Here is a 16,219-nt window from a genome sequence, read left to right as displayed (position 1 = left end):
ATTTTTTAAGACATGGTTTTCTAGATCATATAGGCAGGTAAATTTAGGGAAAAAAAAACTGATGAACATCATATTTAAAACCTTATAGCGCTGGATACTAATGCAGGATTTGCAGACTTCATCCCACCTTCAAGTGTAGCACTCTATAAATAACAGAAAACAACTTTTTTCTTTTTTTTCTAACATGATTTCAAAGTCCTACTGTGGTTCCCGTTAAATTTAAAATGCAAAGGATTCAGATCCTACATTAAAAAATAGAACAAAAGCAGCCCTCTTTGTCTTTAAACTGTTTGAGAACTATTCATGCCCATAGCCCAAAATGGATTTCTTATCCAAGACACATTTTCCTGTCAGATGGTTTTAAAATCTGACGTAATACAGTCAATGAGTTGTTCAGTTACCTGCATTACTTCATATGCTCTGTCTTTATATATGTATGATCCCCAAAACACTCATTGCAAGGACAGTACGGTAAAAGGAGCTACTACAGAAATAATAGGGTGTACATTATTTAATGAAAGAAATCAAGTTATGGAGACATCTTATTGTCTACAATAAGATCTGCTTGTTCTACTTCAATAAGATCATTAGTTCTACAAATTATTATTAAAATGAAAGCTTCAGATAGAAACTGAAAACATATTTAATTTTATAGACGATCCGTTTTCCTTTTTTTTTTTTTTCTATATCTACAAAACCCATACCATAACTGCTATTTTTAGTTGGAGAAAAAGAAGAGATTTTAAAGGAAATTTCACTGGAAGAAAACAAAAAATACAACAGACTCAACCTCTGGAGAGCTAAGAAAAACGATATCTTTAATCATCTACTTTTACTCCTTTCAGATGTTCTAGTCATTAACATATAAATGTCTCTGCTCATATTAAGTGATACTAATGTCAAGAGCAGCACAGTGCAGGTGTGGAATGCCATGAAGCATAGCAGCAGCATGTACTAACGGGGTCATGGGTCAGTCAAATAGATAATAGGCCTCCAGGCATTTCTGCTTTTCAGTTCACATTCAGCTAAAATTAGAAGAAACTGTGTTAATTCTATGCTACTGGATATAAGAATGTAAGAAAACAGGGTAAATGTTCCATTATCCCCGAAACAACTCCAGTGACAGTGTGCCAAAAGGAAGGTGAATCCTCAGACCAAGGAAAAGTGAAGGCAATCCAGCTCTGTGAGCAATCACTGAAGGAAGTTGGCTGTGCTGCGCAATCGTATTCCTGAATCTCTCTGTGGCCGTTCCACATGCTGAAAAGAGAATTTTACCTAGAACCAAGTGAGAGATTCATACACATTTAACCCATGATAATGAATGAGAACTTGTTGACTTACCATATGTAGATAAAAGAAGGCAGATGAAGACAAAACTAAGATAAATGTGTCTCTCCTCTTCTTCTGTGCTTCCTTTAAAGGCTATTACAGATTTCTGGGCTTTCTGAAAGGCCAGTGACTACAAAAACTAATGTGAACTGCCCCAACTCATTCACTACACCACGATGGCAAGAATAGTTCCAAAGACAGCCCAACATACCCCTCATTCACTGTTACCTGTGAACCACCCTGCAGCCTCCTCCCATTACCATTTCTGATGAACAGCCTGCAGCTTTCCATTCCTAGGTAAAGATCTAAGCACTCTTAGCCAGGCTAAAATAAAATAAAACAAATCCAGTGCATTTAACAGGGGTAACATCTGCCAGCTGTTTGCATTCTGGAAGAGGCCAATGTAAACCTGGAAGAAGCTCTTCACAGACAGGGCCTGGTATCTTTTTGGAATGGCCCAGTAAAGCCATGATCCTAATATAAAACTCTATCCCTGGTCTCTCTTTTCTTTTCTCCCAGCTCCCTCCTCCACCACATGATTAATCTATTACCCATTGGTTACTTTGAAAATAGTTTTAAAGCTGCAGGTAAAGATTTTTGACCTAATTTGAGCTTATCTGGCACAGTGCGGTGTTCACAGGCTTCAGATTCACAGCTGCAATAAAGGAAAACCACTTGATAAGGAGCTCTTGGGCTTTTCTTTGTTCAGGCAGCAAATTCAGCAGATTTACTTTGGAGATTACCTCATGATCAAGATAGCTGCATAACTAGAAAAGGCACAAACACCATTTCAAACTAACAAATGAGTGCTCAGATAAAGGTGTGAGAAAGACAAGCAAAATTGGCATGGGCTTCTATAGAGGAAAGGAGCAGGATTACAAAACTTGAGAATGATAGCCATAAAAAAAATAGAGTGAGAAACAGAAAAAGAAGCATTAGACCTTAACTGCATATTCTGTGTTTGTTCTGTCTTGCCTGTTAGTTCTGGTGCAGTCAACCTTCAGAACGAAAGCAGTGTGTCAGAGACAGAAAATAATGAAATAGTTATCTGAAAGCCAATCAGGAAGGTTTTTTTTGGTTTCTTTGTTTTTTTCCCGATACTTTGGAAAACTTTCCTGAAATTCTACAGAGAATGCTGCCAATTCATTACCTCCTCCAGATCCTCAGTGGGAACTCACTAACTTTACACTATGATTTGCATTGGAAAACTCATCACCTTTTCCTCTCTTTCCCTTACTCTCTCACATTTGCACATCTGCCCAACTTGCCTCATTCTGTTTGCACAGCCCTGCACTCACCTTCACCCCCCTCCCTTGTTTTTTTTAAGTCTTCACCTGCATAGCTTTGCCATGTACTGTCCTGTACTAGGAGCCTATGCAAAACCTTACATTGAATACGTCAGCTGCACCAGCAAACAGCTAAACACCACACAGCCTTTCATCTCACTCCCTACTAAACATCGGTGTATTCTCAATATTGTTTCTCTTTAAAGCGAAAACATAGCATCATACAAGACACTATGAAGAAAATCAGCTGAAACCAGGACAGTTTTTATGATAAATTCCTTCTCCAAGTGATTGAGAAGCCAATAATGAGATGTGCTTTGCTGGTCCTCATTCTCATGAACAAGAGGCTGTTAAGGAACATGAAGTTCAAGAGCAGCCTTTGCTGCAGATACTGTGAAAGTTCACAATCCTTAAGGCTGTGAGGAGGCCACACAGCAAATTCACTATCTTGGACCTCAGGATAGTAGATTTTGTCCTCTCCTGAGTTGTGCTTGCTAAAGTACAATAGGATAAAGCCCAGGAAAAGAAAAGGGGCCCCATTTTTTAAATGGGAAAATAGGAAGACCTGGGAAACTACAGACCAGTCAATCTCATCTCTGTGACTGGGAAGATCATGGGGTAGTCACCTGGAAACTCCACTAAGGCATATGGAAAACAAATAAGTGATTGGTGACAACCAATATGGCATCACTACTAATGGCAAGTCATACTTGACAAATGTGATGGTCTTTTGCAATGCAGTCACAGCACTGGTAGTTAAGGGAAGAGCAATTGACATCATCTACCTGGCTAGAATACTGTAGAGGAAATGCACCTGAGGGTATAGGTTGACACTTGGCTGAAGATGAACCTTCAGTGTGTCCAGCCAAGAAGACCAAAGGCATCCTGGCTTGTATCAGAAATAGTGTTGCCAGCAGGAGCAGGGAAGTGATCATCTCCCTGTACTTCGCCCTAGTGAGGCTACAGCTCAGGTACTGTGTTTAGTTTTGGGCCCCTCACTACAAGAAAGACATCAAAGTCTTGGAGTGTGTCAACAAAGAAGGTCAACAAAACTGGTGAGGGGTCTGGAGCACAAGTCTTATGAAGAGTGGCTGAGGGATCTGAGTTTGTTTAGTGTGGAGAAGAGGAGGCTCAGAGACGACCTTTTCACTCTCTACAACATCCTGAAAGGAAGTTGTAGTGAGATGGAGGTCAGCCTATTCTTCCATGTAACTAGAAATAGGACTAGAGGGAATGGCCTCAAGTTGCACGAGAGGACATTCAGGTTGGACATTAGGAAATACTTATTCTCCAAGAGAGTGGTCTGGAACTGGTGCAGGCTGCTCAGGAAGGTGGTGGAGTCATCATCCCTGGAGGTGTTCAAGAAACATTTAGATGTTGTATTGAGAGAGATGGCTTTGTGGGAAATATTGGTGATATGTAGCTGGTTGAACTGGATTCTCTTGGAGGTCTTTTCCAACCTTGGTGATACTACCTGTACACCATTTAACACTTGTACTGCATGACACCCTTGTCTCTAAACTTCAGAGATATGGATCTGGTGAGTGGACCACTCCATAGATGAGGAATTAGCTGGACTGTTGCACTGACAGCCAATGGCTTGATGTCCATGTGGAAACCACTGACAAATGGCATTTTTCAGGGGGTGGCATTGTGGCCAATGCTACTTAATATATTTGTGGACAGTGAGATTGAATGTACCCTCAGCCAGTTTGCATCAAGCTGTGTGTGGGGCAGTCAACACATTAGAGGAAAGGGAAGTCATCCAGAGAAACCTTGACAGGTTTGAGAGGTGGGCCCACACAAATCTCATGCTGTTCAACAGTGCCAAGTGCAAGGTCCTGCGACTGGATCAGGGCAATCCCAAACGCAAATACAGGCTGAGTGGGAAATGGATGAAGTACAGTCTTCTTTGGGAGTAGTAGTAGATGAAAAGCTGAACATGAGACAGCAATTTGTGCATGCAGCCCAGAAGACAGGCTGGGGGAGCTGAGGTTTTCAAGCCTGGAGAAGGGTTTCGGGAGACCTCATTGTAGCCTTTAAAAACTTAAAAGGGCCTACAGGAAAAATGGGAAGGGACTCTATATCAGGAAGTAGAGTGACAGAACAAGATATAATGGCTTTAAAATAAAAAAGGGTGGACTTTGATTATATAAGAAATTCTTAATGATGAGGCATTGGCACAGGCTGCCCAGAGAAGGAATGGATGACCCATCCCTAGAAGTGTTCAAGGCCAGGTTACATGGGCCTTTGAGCAAACTGGTCTACTAGAAAGTGTCTCTGCTCATGGAAAGGGGTTGAACTAGATGGTCTTTAATGTCCCTTTCAACCCACACCATTCTATGACTCTATGTATCCAAAAGGGAGACGGATACTTGCCCAGGAGCTGGTGGGACTTGTAGAGAGGGCTTTAAACTAGATAGGAAGGGGGAGGGGGATAAAGCCAGGCCTGCTAGAGAGCAGCCTGGGGAAGTGGTAATAGGATTAGGTGAGAGGCGAGGGGCTCAGCTGAGGTGCGTCTACACTAATGCACGCAGCATGGGCAACAAACAAGAAGAGTTGGAAGCCATTGTGCAGCAGGCAAACTATGACCTAGTTGCCATAACGGAAACGTGGTGGGATTGCTCCCACGATTGGAGTGCTGCAATGGATGGCTATAAACTCTTCAGGAAAGATAGGCAAGGAAGGCGGGGTGGCGGTGTAGCTCTCTATGTTAGGGAATGCTTTTACGCTACTGAGATTATGACTGGGGACGATAACGTTGAATCCCTATGGGTAAAGATCAGAGGAAGGGCTGACAAGACAGGCACCCTGGTGGGCGTCTGTTATAGACCCCCAAATCAAGATGAAGAAACAGACGAGGTATTCTATAAGCAGCTGGCACAAGCTGCACAGTCGCCTGCCCTTGTCCTCATGGGGGACTTTAACTTCCCTGACGTATGCTGGGAGTACAGGACAGCACAGAGGAAGCAGTCTAGGAGGTTTCTGGAATGCGTAGAGGACAACTTCCTGATACAGCTGGTCAGAGAGCCCACGAGAGGAACTGCCCCACTAGACCTGCTGTTCACAAACAGGGAAGGTTTGGTGGGAGATGTGGAGGTTGGAGGCTGTCTTGGACAGAGTGATCATGAAATGATAGACTTCATGATTCATGGTGGAGCCTGGAGGGGGAATAGTAATACTGCTACCTTGGACTTCAGGAGGGTGGACTTTGAATTGTTCAGGGGACTAATAGGGGGAGTCCCCTGGCATTCAGTCTTAGCGAGCAAAGGGGTCCAAAAGAGCTGGTTGCTCTTCAAGAAGGAAGTCTTAAGGGCACAGGAGCAGGCAGTCCCCCTGAGCTGCAAAATGAGCCGGCGGGGAAGAAGATCGGCGTGGATGAATAGGGAGCTATTCCTGAGGGTCCGGGAGAAAAAGAGAATCTACCGCCTGTGGAAAGAGGGACAGGCCACTCAAAATGAATACAGGGAAGTTGTTAGGATGTGTAGAGGTGAAATCAGAAAGGCAAAAGCCCAGCTTGAATTTAACCTAGCCGCTGGTGTGAAAAGGAATAAGAAACTCTTTTATAAATACATTAACAGTAAGAGGAGGACAAAGGAGAATATCCACTCTTTGCTGGATGAGGCTGGGAATGTGACCACTGAGGATAAGGAAAAGGCGGAGGTTCTGAATGCCTTCTTTACGTCTGTCTTTAAAAGTCAGACCAGTTATCCTCAGGATACCCCTCTCTCTGACCTGGTAATCTCGGCTGGGGAGCACACTAACCCCCCTGTGATTCTGAAAGAAACAGTCAGAGACCTACTGCTCCAGCTGGACTGTCACAAGTCGATGGGGCCAGATGAGATCCACCCGAGAGCGCTGAGGGAACTGGCGGAGGTGATAGCCGAGCCGCTTTCCATCATCTGTCAGCGCTCCTTGTTGACTGGTGAGGTCCCAGAAGACTGGAGGCTTGCCAACATGACTCCCATTTATAAGAAAGGTCGTAAGGAGGATCCGGGGAACTACAGGCCTGTCAGCCTGACCTCGGTGCCAGGGAAGGTTATGGAGCAGATCGTCTTGAGGGAGATCATGCGGCATGTGCAGGGTGACCGGGGGATCAGGCCTAGCCAGCATGGGTTCATGAAGGGCAGGTCCTGTTTGACCAACCTGATCTCCTTCTATGATCTAGTGACCCATCTGGTGGATGAAGGAAAGGCTGTTGATGTGGTCTACCTAGACTTCAGCAAAGCCTTTGACACTGTCTCCCACAGCATTCTCCTGCAGAAGCTGGCAGCCAGAGGCTTGGATGGGTACACTCTTGGCTGGGTAAGGAGCTGGCTGGAGGGCCGGGCACAGAGAGTGGTGGTGAATGGAGTTAAATCCAGCTGGCGACCGGTCATGAGTGGTGTTCCGCAGGGGTCGGTGCTGGGGCCTGTCCTCTTCAATATCTTTATTGATGACCTCGATGAGGGCATCGAGTGCACCCTCAGTAAATTCGCAGATGACACCAAATTGGCTGGAAGTGTGGATCTGCCTGGGGGTAGCGAGGCCCTACAGAGGGATCTGGACAGGCTGGAGAGCTGGGCTGGAGCCAATGGGATGAGTTTCAACAAGGCCAAATGCCGGGTCCTGCACTTCGGCCACAACAACCCCAGGCGACGCTACAGGCTTGGGGCGGTGTGGCTGGAGGACTGCGTAGAGGAAATGGACCTGGGGGTATTGATTGATGCTCGGCTGAACATGAGCCGACAGTGTGCCCAGGTGGCCAAGAATGCCAATGGCATCCTGGCTTGCATCAGAAACAGTGTTGCAAGCGGGAGCAGAGAGGTGATTGTTCCCCTATATTCAGCACTAGTGAGGCCGCACCTCAATTACTGTGTCCAGTTTTGGGCCCCTCACTGCAAGAAAGATATTGAGGCCCTGGAACGTGTTCAAAGAAGGGCAACAAAGCTGGTGAGGGGTCTGGAACACAGGCCATGTGAGGAGAGGCTGAAGGAGCTGGGAATGTTCAGCCTGGAGAAGAGGAGGCTCAGGGGAGACCTTATTGCTCTCTATAACTTCCTGAAGGGAGGTTGTAGTGAGCTGGGGGTCGGCCTCTTCTCTCGTGTCATTAGTGATAGGACCAGGGGGAATGGTTTCAAGCTACGGCAGGGGAGATTCAGGCTGGACATGAGGAAGTATTACTTTTCAGAAAGGGTGGTCAGGCACTGGAATGGACTGCCCAGGGAGGTGGTGGAATCACCGACCCTGGGGGTGTTCAAGGAAAGGCTGGATGTTGTGTTGAGGGACATGGTTTAGTGGGAGCTACTGGGAATAGGTGAACGGTTGGACTGGGTGATCTTTTAGGTCTTTTCCAACCTTAGTGATTCTATGATTCTATGATTCTATCAGTGATCTTGAACAGTTCATGTCAGCTCTCTTGGGCTTTGTACAAAAGCCCATGTTACTAACATAACATATAACCTGTAAAATTTCTGGGAAATGTAAACTGCATGTGGATCAAGGGGTAGAATGCTGATTAGCCCTCCATAAAAGATTGTGCAAGGATGGTCACATCCTCATTTGATTTGCATGCATTAAATATCTTTTAAAATGGAAACAGAAAGAAAGCTATTTCAGATACAAATCTTTCCAGGCCATCCAAAGAATAACCAAACAGGAGTTTTGAGGACGCAGAGTGACTGCGTACCTTCAATGGAAAATAGAAGCAGGACCAGACAGCAGTGCTGTGTATTCATAATTTTGCTTATGAATACAATCCATCCAAACTTTCTTGAGTTCAGCTGAAGCAACCTACTTTTTGCCTCAGGAAAAGAATAACTTCTTCTGATGCATTCAAACATCTGACTGCAATATTTGAGAATTAATATAAAAGTGTCATTATTCGACTTTTGTCAGCCAGTGTTACTGTGCTGTTTGTGACTCATGTAGGGCACATCATTATCTCTCCCAGCACCTCATACAAAGTTAGGCAGAAACTTAGATTTTAGAAAGAAACATTACCTCACGTGTGGGGATACCAAACCCTGCAATGCCATACTAGTTGAGAAGTGAGCCTGTTAGAAAGTAGTCCAAAGCAAAAATGGCTAGCCCCATCAATAAAACATATCCTTGGACTTCCATTAAATGAGCATAGTGCCAAATATCATGAAAATGAAACCAATTAATCCAGTCCCATGGATCTTAGGTGTTAACAGCAAATAAACTGTTCTGGCAACTTAGACTAATATTAGAAATCATTTCATGACTATTGACAACAATACAGACAAATTAAAATAATCTGCCTGGAGGTAGTAGCCAACATCCAAGGTTGTTTTCAGCAAAGAATCATACTTCAGATGAGAATTCAAAGTAGTTTTCCATGACAGGATTAAAAAGGAGTTAATTAACCAAGCCAGAAAAACTCTTCAGCTATTGGCTGCTGCTGTATTTCCTCCCTTGCTCTCATCACACTCATAGGAGGGATAGAAATTCCAGCCAAGCTTTCATTCTACATCTGTCTGAAGATCTGGGCAGTTACACTGTCACTGATATGACCTATGGCTGAAGACATTCAAGCATGAAAACTTCTCTTGTAAGTTTTTTTTCTCTTTTTTTTTAATTTCTTGACTCAGAGCTCAGTCACCAACCAACTTCTTGCTCTGTTCAACAGAATCTGTGTGAAAACAGATGTGAGTAAATATGGAAACAAACGGAAATATTTTGACAGTGTTTGCTGTTGAAATTGAAATCTGTCTTTTATCCTTTCTAACTCATATTTGTAATTGAGGTTATTTCTGTAGCCTCCCCGAATGCAGAAATTTCCACCAATCAGATTCTGGAACTTTGAATTTTATGGCTAGAATATTCCTCAAGAGGAATACATAAATCTGTAACTACTTTTTGTAACGCTGTAGGATGGGCAGCGGATTCAACTGGGTTGATTTAAATAATTAATGTGTAACAGACTTTAGTTAATCATCTATCTGTTTCAGGTTATTTATCGGTAAAAAAATCCAGTATTCAGCAAAAAACCCTAAAAGCGAAAAGCTGCAAGGACGAAACACAGACCAGACAAGTTCTGCACGTATTTATCGTGAGTATCAGGCCCAAGGGGGTGTTGTCAGGAGAGTCTGTTTATTTTCTTTCAGAACAAAAGGTTGGGTCCTATGTGCTGACTTCAGTGGGAGCTTTTAGGCTCTATTGTCTTTTGAATCACATCCCTGATTAGTTTTTCTTGCCTTTCAAATGTCACAATTACAGTCAGTGTTTTACATCAATATGTTTTCTAAAATGCCTAAAGATGGAAATAATGTTTGGGGTTTTTTAATCTCTTCTTGTATCTGAGTAAATGGAGTGGTTTTTAAAGATGCTGAGAGTTGCCAACAGCAACATGCCAAGCATTTCTTCAAATTACATCCAGGAGCATAAATATGGACTCAGATAGCTTGAAACACAGGCGAGTAAATCAGAGGATATGGAAAGGGACCTTGAGGTTGGGTGAGTCAATTTAGCAAACAAGTCAATTTCCAAGCCTTTCATTCCTCATGCAGGACAAAATGTCCCTGGATAAAATGAAAAATTTGAGTCTGGATGATGATATGCTCCGATCTGAATTGGGTGAAGTGCAAGGTATTCCTGTCATGAAACCAATATGCACCGTATGGGATCAAGTGTGGAACTTCAAAGCCAGACCTGATGATCTACTCATTGCAACATATGCAAAAGCAGGTTTGTGTAACATAGTAAATAGAACATAAAAGTTTGGGATAGTGCTCACTATCATGAATGGAATGGAGAATTCCATTTTTCTGTTGCGACTGATATTTGTTTAATCCCAAAACTGACTTACATTTTAAAGACATGAAGCTCTATTAGCTGTGGTGAGCAACTTTCGACTCCTTTGGCAGAAATTACGGACTATTACTATTGAAGTTCAAATGGTCAAAGTCTAATTGCTCACACATTTCCTTCGATTTAGGCTGTATAGATAGATACTAATGTACTGTAGAACTTTTCCATCAGCAGATGGTTATTTAACAAAGTCTAGTAAAAATCACAGTTCATTGAGAGATAACAGAAACTGTACAAGTGTGAATCGCATTCATATTTGAATTTACCATATCCTAATGACTTGGCGTAAACCAGTACAGGAAACCTAACTGGAGATAGATTACTTTTCTTAAATAAATAACCAAATTCACTGACTGGACTTATAATTAATTACTATTTCTCCTTTTGATTAGATCACTTATACTTATTTTATGGGAAAGCAGCAAGTAACAGGATTTCAGTGCTTGAACTGAATGAACAGAAATACATACAGTTCAGGGGATTTGGGAACTCAATGGCATTTGAAGGTCACAAAAAACTAGCAAGAATTTTTAAGTGTTGTTTCCAGCAGAAAAAAAAAAAAAAAAAAGCATATTGTTACCCAAAATTATTTATTTTTGAAGGTAGAGAAAATATTTTGCTGAAAGATTTTAGCTTATCTCTAGTCTACTTTAACTGAAAGGATGTTATTTGAGTCTGCCTAGATTAAAATATCTCAACCATAGTACTGAAAATAAATAAAATCAGGAGTACATTTGACATTATATTATATCTGCCAGGTTCACACAGTTCAAGTATCCTATTAGTGGCTGAATTTCCTACCCAGATAGCTTTCCAGGTTATTCCTTAGCTGGTTCTCTAGCCAAAGTACCTGGGAAGAGATGTGATTGCCCTCATGACCACAGCTACAACGGAAAAGAGGCACATGAGAGACACAAGGTATTGCATTAATTCAGGCAGATGAAATAAAATGTACTGAGCTTCATTAAAGCATTTCACATGAGAATATTGAAAATACTGCAACTTTTTTATATTGTCAAACTATATACTCACTCAAAGATTATGTATTTCTTTTTTTTTTTTTTCATTCAAATTCAGGATGAAAACAAAAATTGAAATTGTTGAATTGTTGTGAAAAAGTGGAAGTTGGGATACGGGAGTTTCATTCTTCTTTTCAAATAATGCAGTCTCCAAACAGTACTGTGTCTGTTTATCTCGCAGTGGCAGTAGAGGGTGTTTCTGTTAGAAAGAAAAAAAATGTTTCAGAAACAGAATCCCTGAAACTGTGCTTTGGAAATCACCTTTTTATACCTAACTATACATTTTTCCTCCATTGTCCTCTCTTTCTGTTTTTTCAATCACGCTCTGTGCTGTTCCTTCCTCTTTTGACACGGATTCCATCCTTCCACCTTTCAGTTCCCTAGCAGAAGAGACTCTCAGCTCTCCCCAGGCAAAACATCTAAGCACTGACATTTTCAGGTACTACGTGGACACAGGAGATAGTGGATATGATTGAACAAAATGGAGACGTTGAGAAGTGTAGACGTGCCAGTACTTACAAACGCCATCCTTTCCTTGAGTGGCATATCCCAGATTCTTCATCTCTCGGATACTCAGGTGAATATCACATAAATAGACATGTATTTTAAATGAAGGGAAATAAAACAAGCATCCATAACTGATGCCATGGGCTTTCTTTGCCAATGCACTATGTGCCACAACAAGAATCAGGATGCAGTTCATTTGCTTTACCACAAGCATTGAGTACTACACAAGCTGATACAAGGCTGGCAGATATGACACAGGCCCTACTGAAGGTGTGCCTCTGAAAGCTGTGTGTCATACTCCACAGTACCTAAATCAGCTGCAGATGTCCTCAACACATAAGTAAAATTACATGAGTAAAAATTCCTTCAGGAGCACAAAAGTTGCTTATGCAATGTTGTCTACGTTCTGTTTAGTTGCTTCGGAGATAAATGATCGTTTTAAGGTGACCTTCTAAAAGGTCACCATCAAAATCTCAATAACAAAGAAGCACTAGTGGAACTTAAAGAGCAGGTCAGTTCTCATAAATAGTCTTTCTGCAGGCCTGAAGTTAGCTGAAGCTATGCCTTCTCCACGAACAATGAAAAGTCATCTCCCTGTGCAGCTGGTGCCTCCCTCCTTCTGGGAACAAAAGTGCAAGGTAAGGCTGAAGAGGTAGGAATCTCTCTACTTCAAATGGAAAGAAAGTAATAAAAGCAGACTGAATGTGGTTTCCAGAATCTTTGTGAAAGGTCTCCTCAGCTACCTCCCCTTTATTGCTCAAGGTCTGTGTGAAACTAAAGAAGTGGTGGCTGAGTTTTCTGCGGAGGTCAGAGAATGACAGTTTCCAAGCAAAATCTCTTCAGCTTTTGTTACTCAGGCTCCAAGGGAAAACAAGGAGAAGCTCAATATCCATAGAAGCATGCTTAATCTTGTATTTTCTCTCTCTCTTTCTCTCTCATTTTCACATCCAACAAAGATCATCTATGTGGCAAGAAATGCAAAAGACAACCTGGTGTCATACTACCATTTCCACAGAATGAATAAAGTATTGCCTGACCCAGGAACCATTGAGGAGTTCACAGAGAAATTCATGAGTGGAGAAGGTGATGAGCTGCAAATAGTTGTTTAAGAAATTTTGTTCATTTAAAACTACCCAATAGCAAAATATCTGTTTTGAAATTCAGTGCTGACAGTCTGTGGAGGAATACCCACTAAAAGTGTTTCAGTAGTAATTTCTCTTCATTCAAAGGTTTTTACCTTTGAATACCTAAAAGATGAACCATATCTTTACATGCACACTTTGAGAGAAAAAAAAAAAAAACAATGCTGTTCTTTACTCCATTATCTTTCAAAACCATATGTGATGATTTTTAGGTTTTTCTCTGTGAGGATAAAAGAAACCTGCTTAGAAGCCGCCAGGGAAAATACAGCAGCTCAGTGGCTGTATTCTAGCATGACACACAAGAGAGCCAAGTTTAATTATGCATAGATTATGCAGCATGAATTTGAACTAGGAGAGTCCTTTTACATAAATTCAACTGTCTAAAAATCAGGCATCTGAAAAAAGCCAATTATCTAGCTAAGGACAGGCAACCTCATAAACTGATTCTTCTTCTTCTAAAAGAGGCACTAATATCCAAAAAATAAAACCTGTTCATTTGGATGACAGTGTTCAATTTTGGTCAGAAAAAGTTTCTATAGGTCCTTTTTGGAAATATGTAGGCCTAGAAGCACCACTGTCTGGACCAGAGTGAAAGTCTCATGCCTAATTAAAAGTCTCCACTTGCATGCCTTCTTCTGCCAGCGCAGTTGCTTAGAACATAGCAACCTCTGTCCAAGCCAGTCAGCTTGGTACTTACTGGAGAGAAACAGCCACTTCTGACAGCATACCAAATAATTCAACCAGTTAGAATAATACAGGTTGAAAGGAACCTTTCTTGTCCATATAGTCCAACACCCTGCAGGGCAAACTGAAAGTGAATCAAAACTAGCTTAAAAAACAGGGAAATATATAGACACTGATTGTGGAGGAAGTGTCAGAGACACAGACACTTCAAGACAAGACTGGGTATTTATAGCTACTGCTGCTGTTACTCCTTTTTCAGTGCTTTGGGGCTCCTGGTATGACCACGTAAAAGGATGGTGGAAGGCAAAAGACAAGCACCGTATTCTCTTCCTCTTCTATGAGGATATGAAGGAGGTAAAGCCTGAATGTGTGTTTATAGAGATCTTTTTGAAATCTGGAAGTTCAGTACATATCTAAAATCAACAGATGCCTACTATGTCATCTGTACCTGTAAACCTTCACACAACTTTACTTTTCACCTTGATAACAACTCCAATTTCCTTGCTTTTTTTGGCTCTGTTTCTTGTCATACTTTCTTCTCTGCAGAATCCAAAGAGAGAAATTCGTAAGATTATGAAGTTTCTGGAGAAGGACTTAGACGAGGAGGTTCTCAACAAAATAACATATAATACCTCATTTGAGATAATGAAAGACAATCCCATGGCAAACTACACTAGGGATTTTGAGGGAGTAATGGATCACTCAGTTTCCCCATTCATGAGAAAAGGTACTGAGTTTTATTACTGGCATTAAGTCTCTTTCTGCTTGTCATTCTTCCTTGAAATAATCATTCTATTCAAGTATAGATCTTTAGTAAGTCGTGGGCTACAAGAAATAATGGTAAATTAAAATATTTTCTTTTTCATAGGAGCTGTTGGAGACTGGAAGAATTATTTGACTGTGGCAATGAACAAGAAATTTGATCAGGATTACAAGAAGAAAATGGCTGACACCTCTCTAGTTTTTCGCACGGAATTGTGAATATTAGCAACAGAAGTTATTTTTACAATCTATCAGCATTTTCCTTTTTCCATATTTTGCTTTTCCTTCACAAAATGCCTTTCAAAATCTTTCACATACCACTGATTATTCATTACGATGAGATTGTTCAAACTATGTGGAATGTAGATTTGCCTCCCTGAATAAAATGCTCCCTCCCTGATTTTTTGCCATTCAACTCTTCCACAGTAACTTTTAGCATTAACTGAATTATTTCAGATATTTTGGGTTTCTGTCTTTGTTAAACTGGAGTTGATATCACTGGCATTTTCAAATCAGAAATTAGGAAACAAACAGGAAAAAAAGCTGTGGGCATTATAATATGCTATTCCCACATTGTATAAATGTTAATTGATAAATAACAACAATAAAGAATTTTAAATGTTGGTCAAGAATAAACAAAGCAAGAGAAGTGCACCAAGTAGAATCATTTTATTTTTTTCTTGTTTTAAGCCAGGCATCATAAATGCCACTGTGATGAAAGCAGCATTTTGAAAGACACCAAACACCCATTATCTGATGAAATTTGTTACAGGGCTATAGAGAGGTACTCATCTTCAATCCAGCTGTGAAGGTTGTAGATACTAATGCATCAAGACAAGAAGGTTTTGCCATTGTTGCCTTTTTGAAATGAATAGCACCAACTTCTGCAGACCTCTGCAGAAAATCCTGAAAGTTCATATGAAGCAGGTCAAGAGTCAGTGCTGACAATATTTGCCCCTTCTCCACCTTCATAAATGTGTCCATCAGACTTATCACATTATCACCTACTCCTTTTCTATGCTCTTCCCTTGTTGACTAAATATAAAACCAGCTCAATTAGAACCTTTAGTTGCACTAAGGTTTGCTCAATATTATCAAATAATGCTTTAGCATTAGCACCAGAACTATAGCCATTTCTTCAGTTGGTAGGAAATTAGCTAAAATAATCCATTGCCCTTTTAATCACAGACAACTATTACCAATCAAACCACTTCTACATTTGAAGTGTCGCTACTGAGTTCAACACACAAAAAGCCCCTGAAGAGTTCCTGTTTAACTGGATTTGCAGCCTGAATGTCAGAGGGAAAACAACTACAGCAGCTAGAGGAAAATACTGTCTTGGTTTCTATAGCTCAACACAAAATGTTTACTGCATGAATTTTCTCTTTGGCCCAAGGAGGTTCCAGGGATCTACTAACAGCAGCAAAAGCCAGTGTGCACAGACCATTTCAGGATAGAGATTTATCCAAATATCTAAATTGAACATATTTCTTTAAAGAGCACCAATATCGAGTTTGGAAACAACAAAAGGCTTCCTATCAAATGTGGAAGTTAAATTGTCAGCTCTCAACCCAACAAGTTTCTCTTAAAAATGCAGGAAATACTGGAACTAGAAGTATGTATCTGTTAAACAGATGCAAACGTAGGCACTGGGAGGACTTTTGATCAGTGGAGATTC

General features: G+C 41.2%; 1 protein-coding gene across 1 annotated transcript; it reads left to right on the top strand.

The window, feature by feature from the left end:
- Window positions 1-9,568: 9,568 nt before the first annotated feature.
- LOC122178346 (sulfotransferase 1C1-like) lies at window positions 9,569-14,941 on the top strand. Its single transcript, XM_042868477.1, has 8 exons — window positions 9,569-9,669; window positions 10,127-10,304; window positions 11,886-12,023; window positions 12,494-12,591; window positions 12,910-13,036; window positions 14,039-14,133; window positions 14,326-14,506; window positions 14,648-14,941. Exons 2-8 carry the CDS (start codon window positions 10,133-10,135, stop codon window positions 14,758-14,760), a joined length of 924 nt encoding a protein of 307 aa, XP_042724411.1. The 5' UTR covers window positions 9,569-9,669; window positions 10,127-10,132; the 3' UTR covers window positions 14,761-14,941.
- Window positions 14,942-16,219: the final 1,278 nt, after the last annotated feature.

This window comes from Lagopus leucura, unplaced genomic scaffold (genome assembly GCF_019238085.1).
Source record: "Lagopus leucura isolate 7727_CA_CO unplaced genomic scaffold, USGS_WTPT01 Super-Scaffold_100001, whole genome shotgun sequence".
NCBI classification, from domain to species: Eukaryota; Metazoa; Chordata; class Aves; order Galliformes; family Phasianidae; genus Lagopus; species Lagopus leucura.
Note: the sequence above shows the minus strand (reverse complement) of the source record. Positions and strands in the feature narration are given on the sequence as shown.

What these genes read in the sequence shown, in the direction of transcription:
- LOC122178346 (XM_042868477.1), top strand. Translation starts at nt 10,133, where the DNA reads ATGTCCCTGGATAAAATGAAAAATTTGAGTCTGGATGATGATATGCTC. An exon ending in TCTGGGAACAAAAGTGCAAG is followed by an intron (nt 12,592 to 12,909) that starts GTAAGGCTGAAG and finishes CATCCAACAAAG; the next exon opens with ATCATCTATGTGGCAAGAAA. An exon ending in GAAATTCATGAGTGGAGAAG is followed by an intron (nt 13,037 to 14,038) that starts GTGATGAGCTGC and finishes CTCCTTTTTCAG; the next exon opens with TGCTTTGGGGCTCCTGGTAT.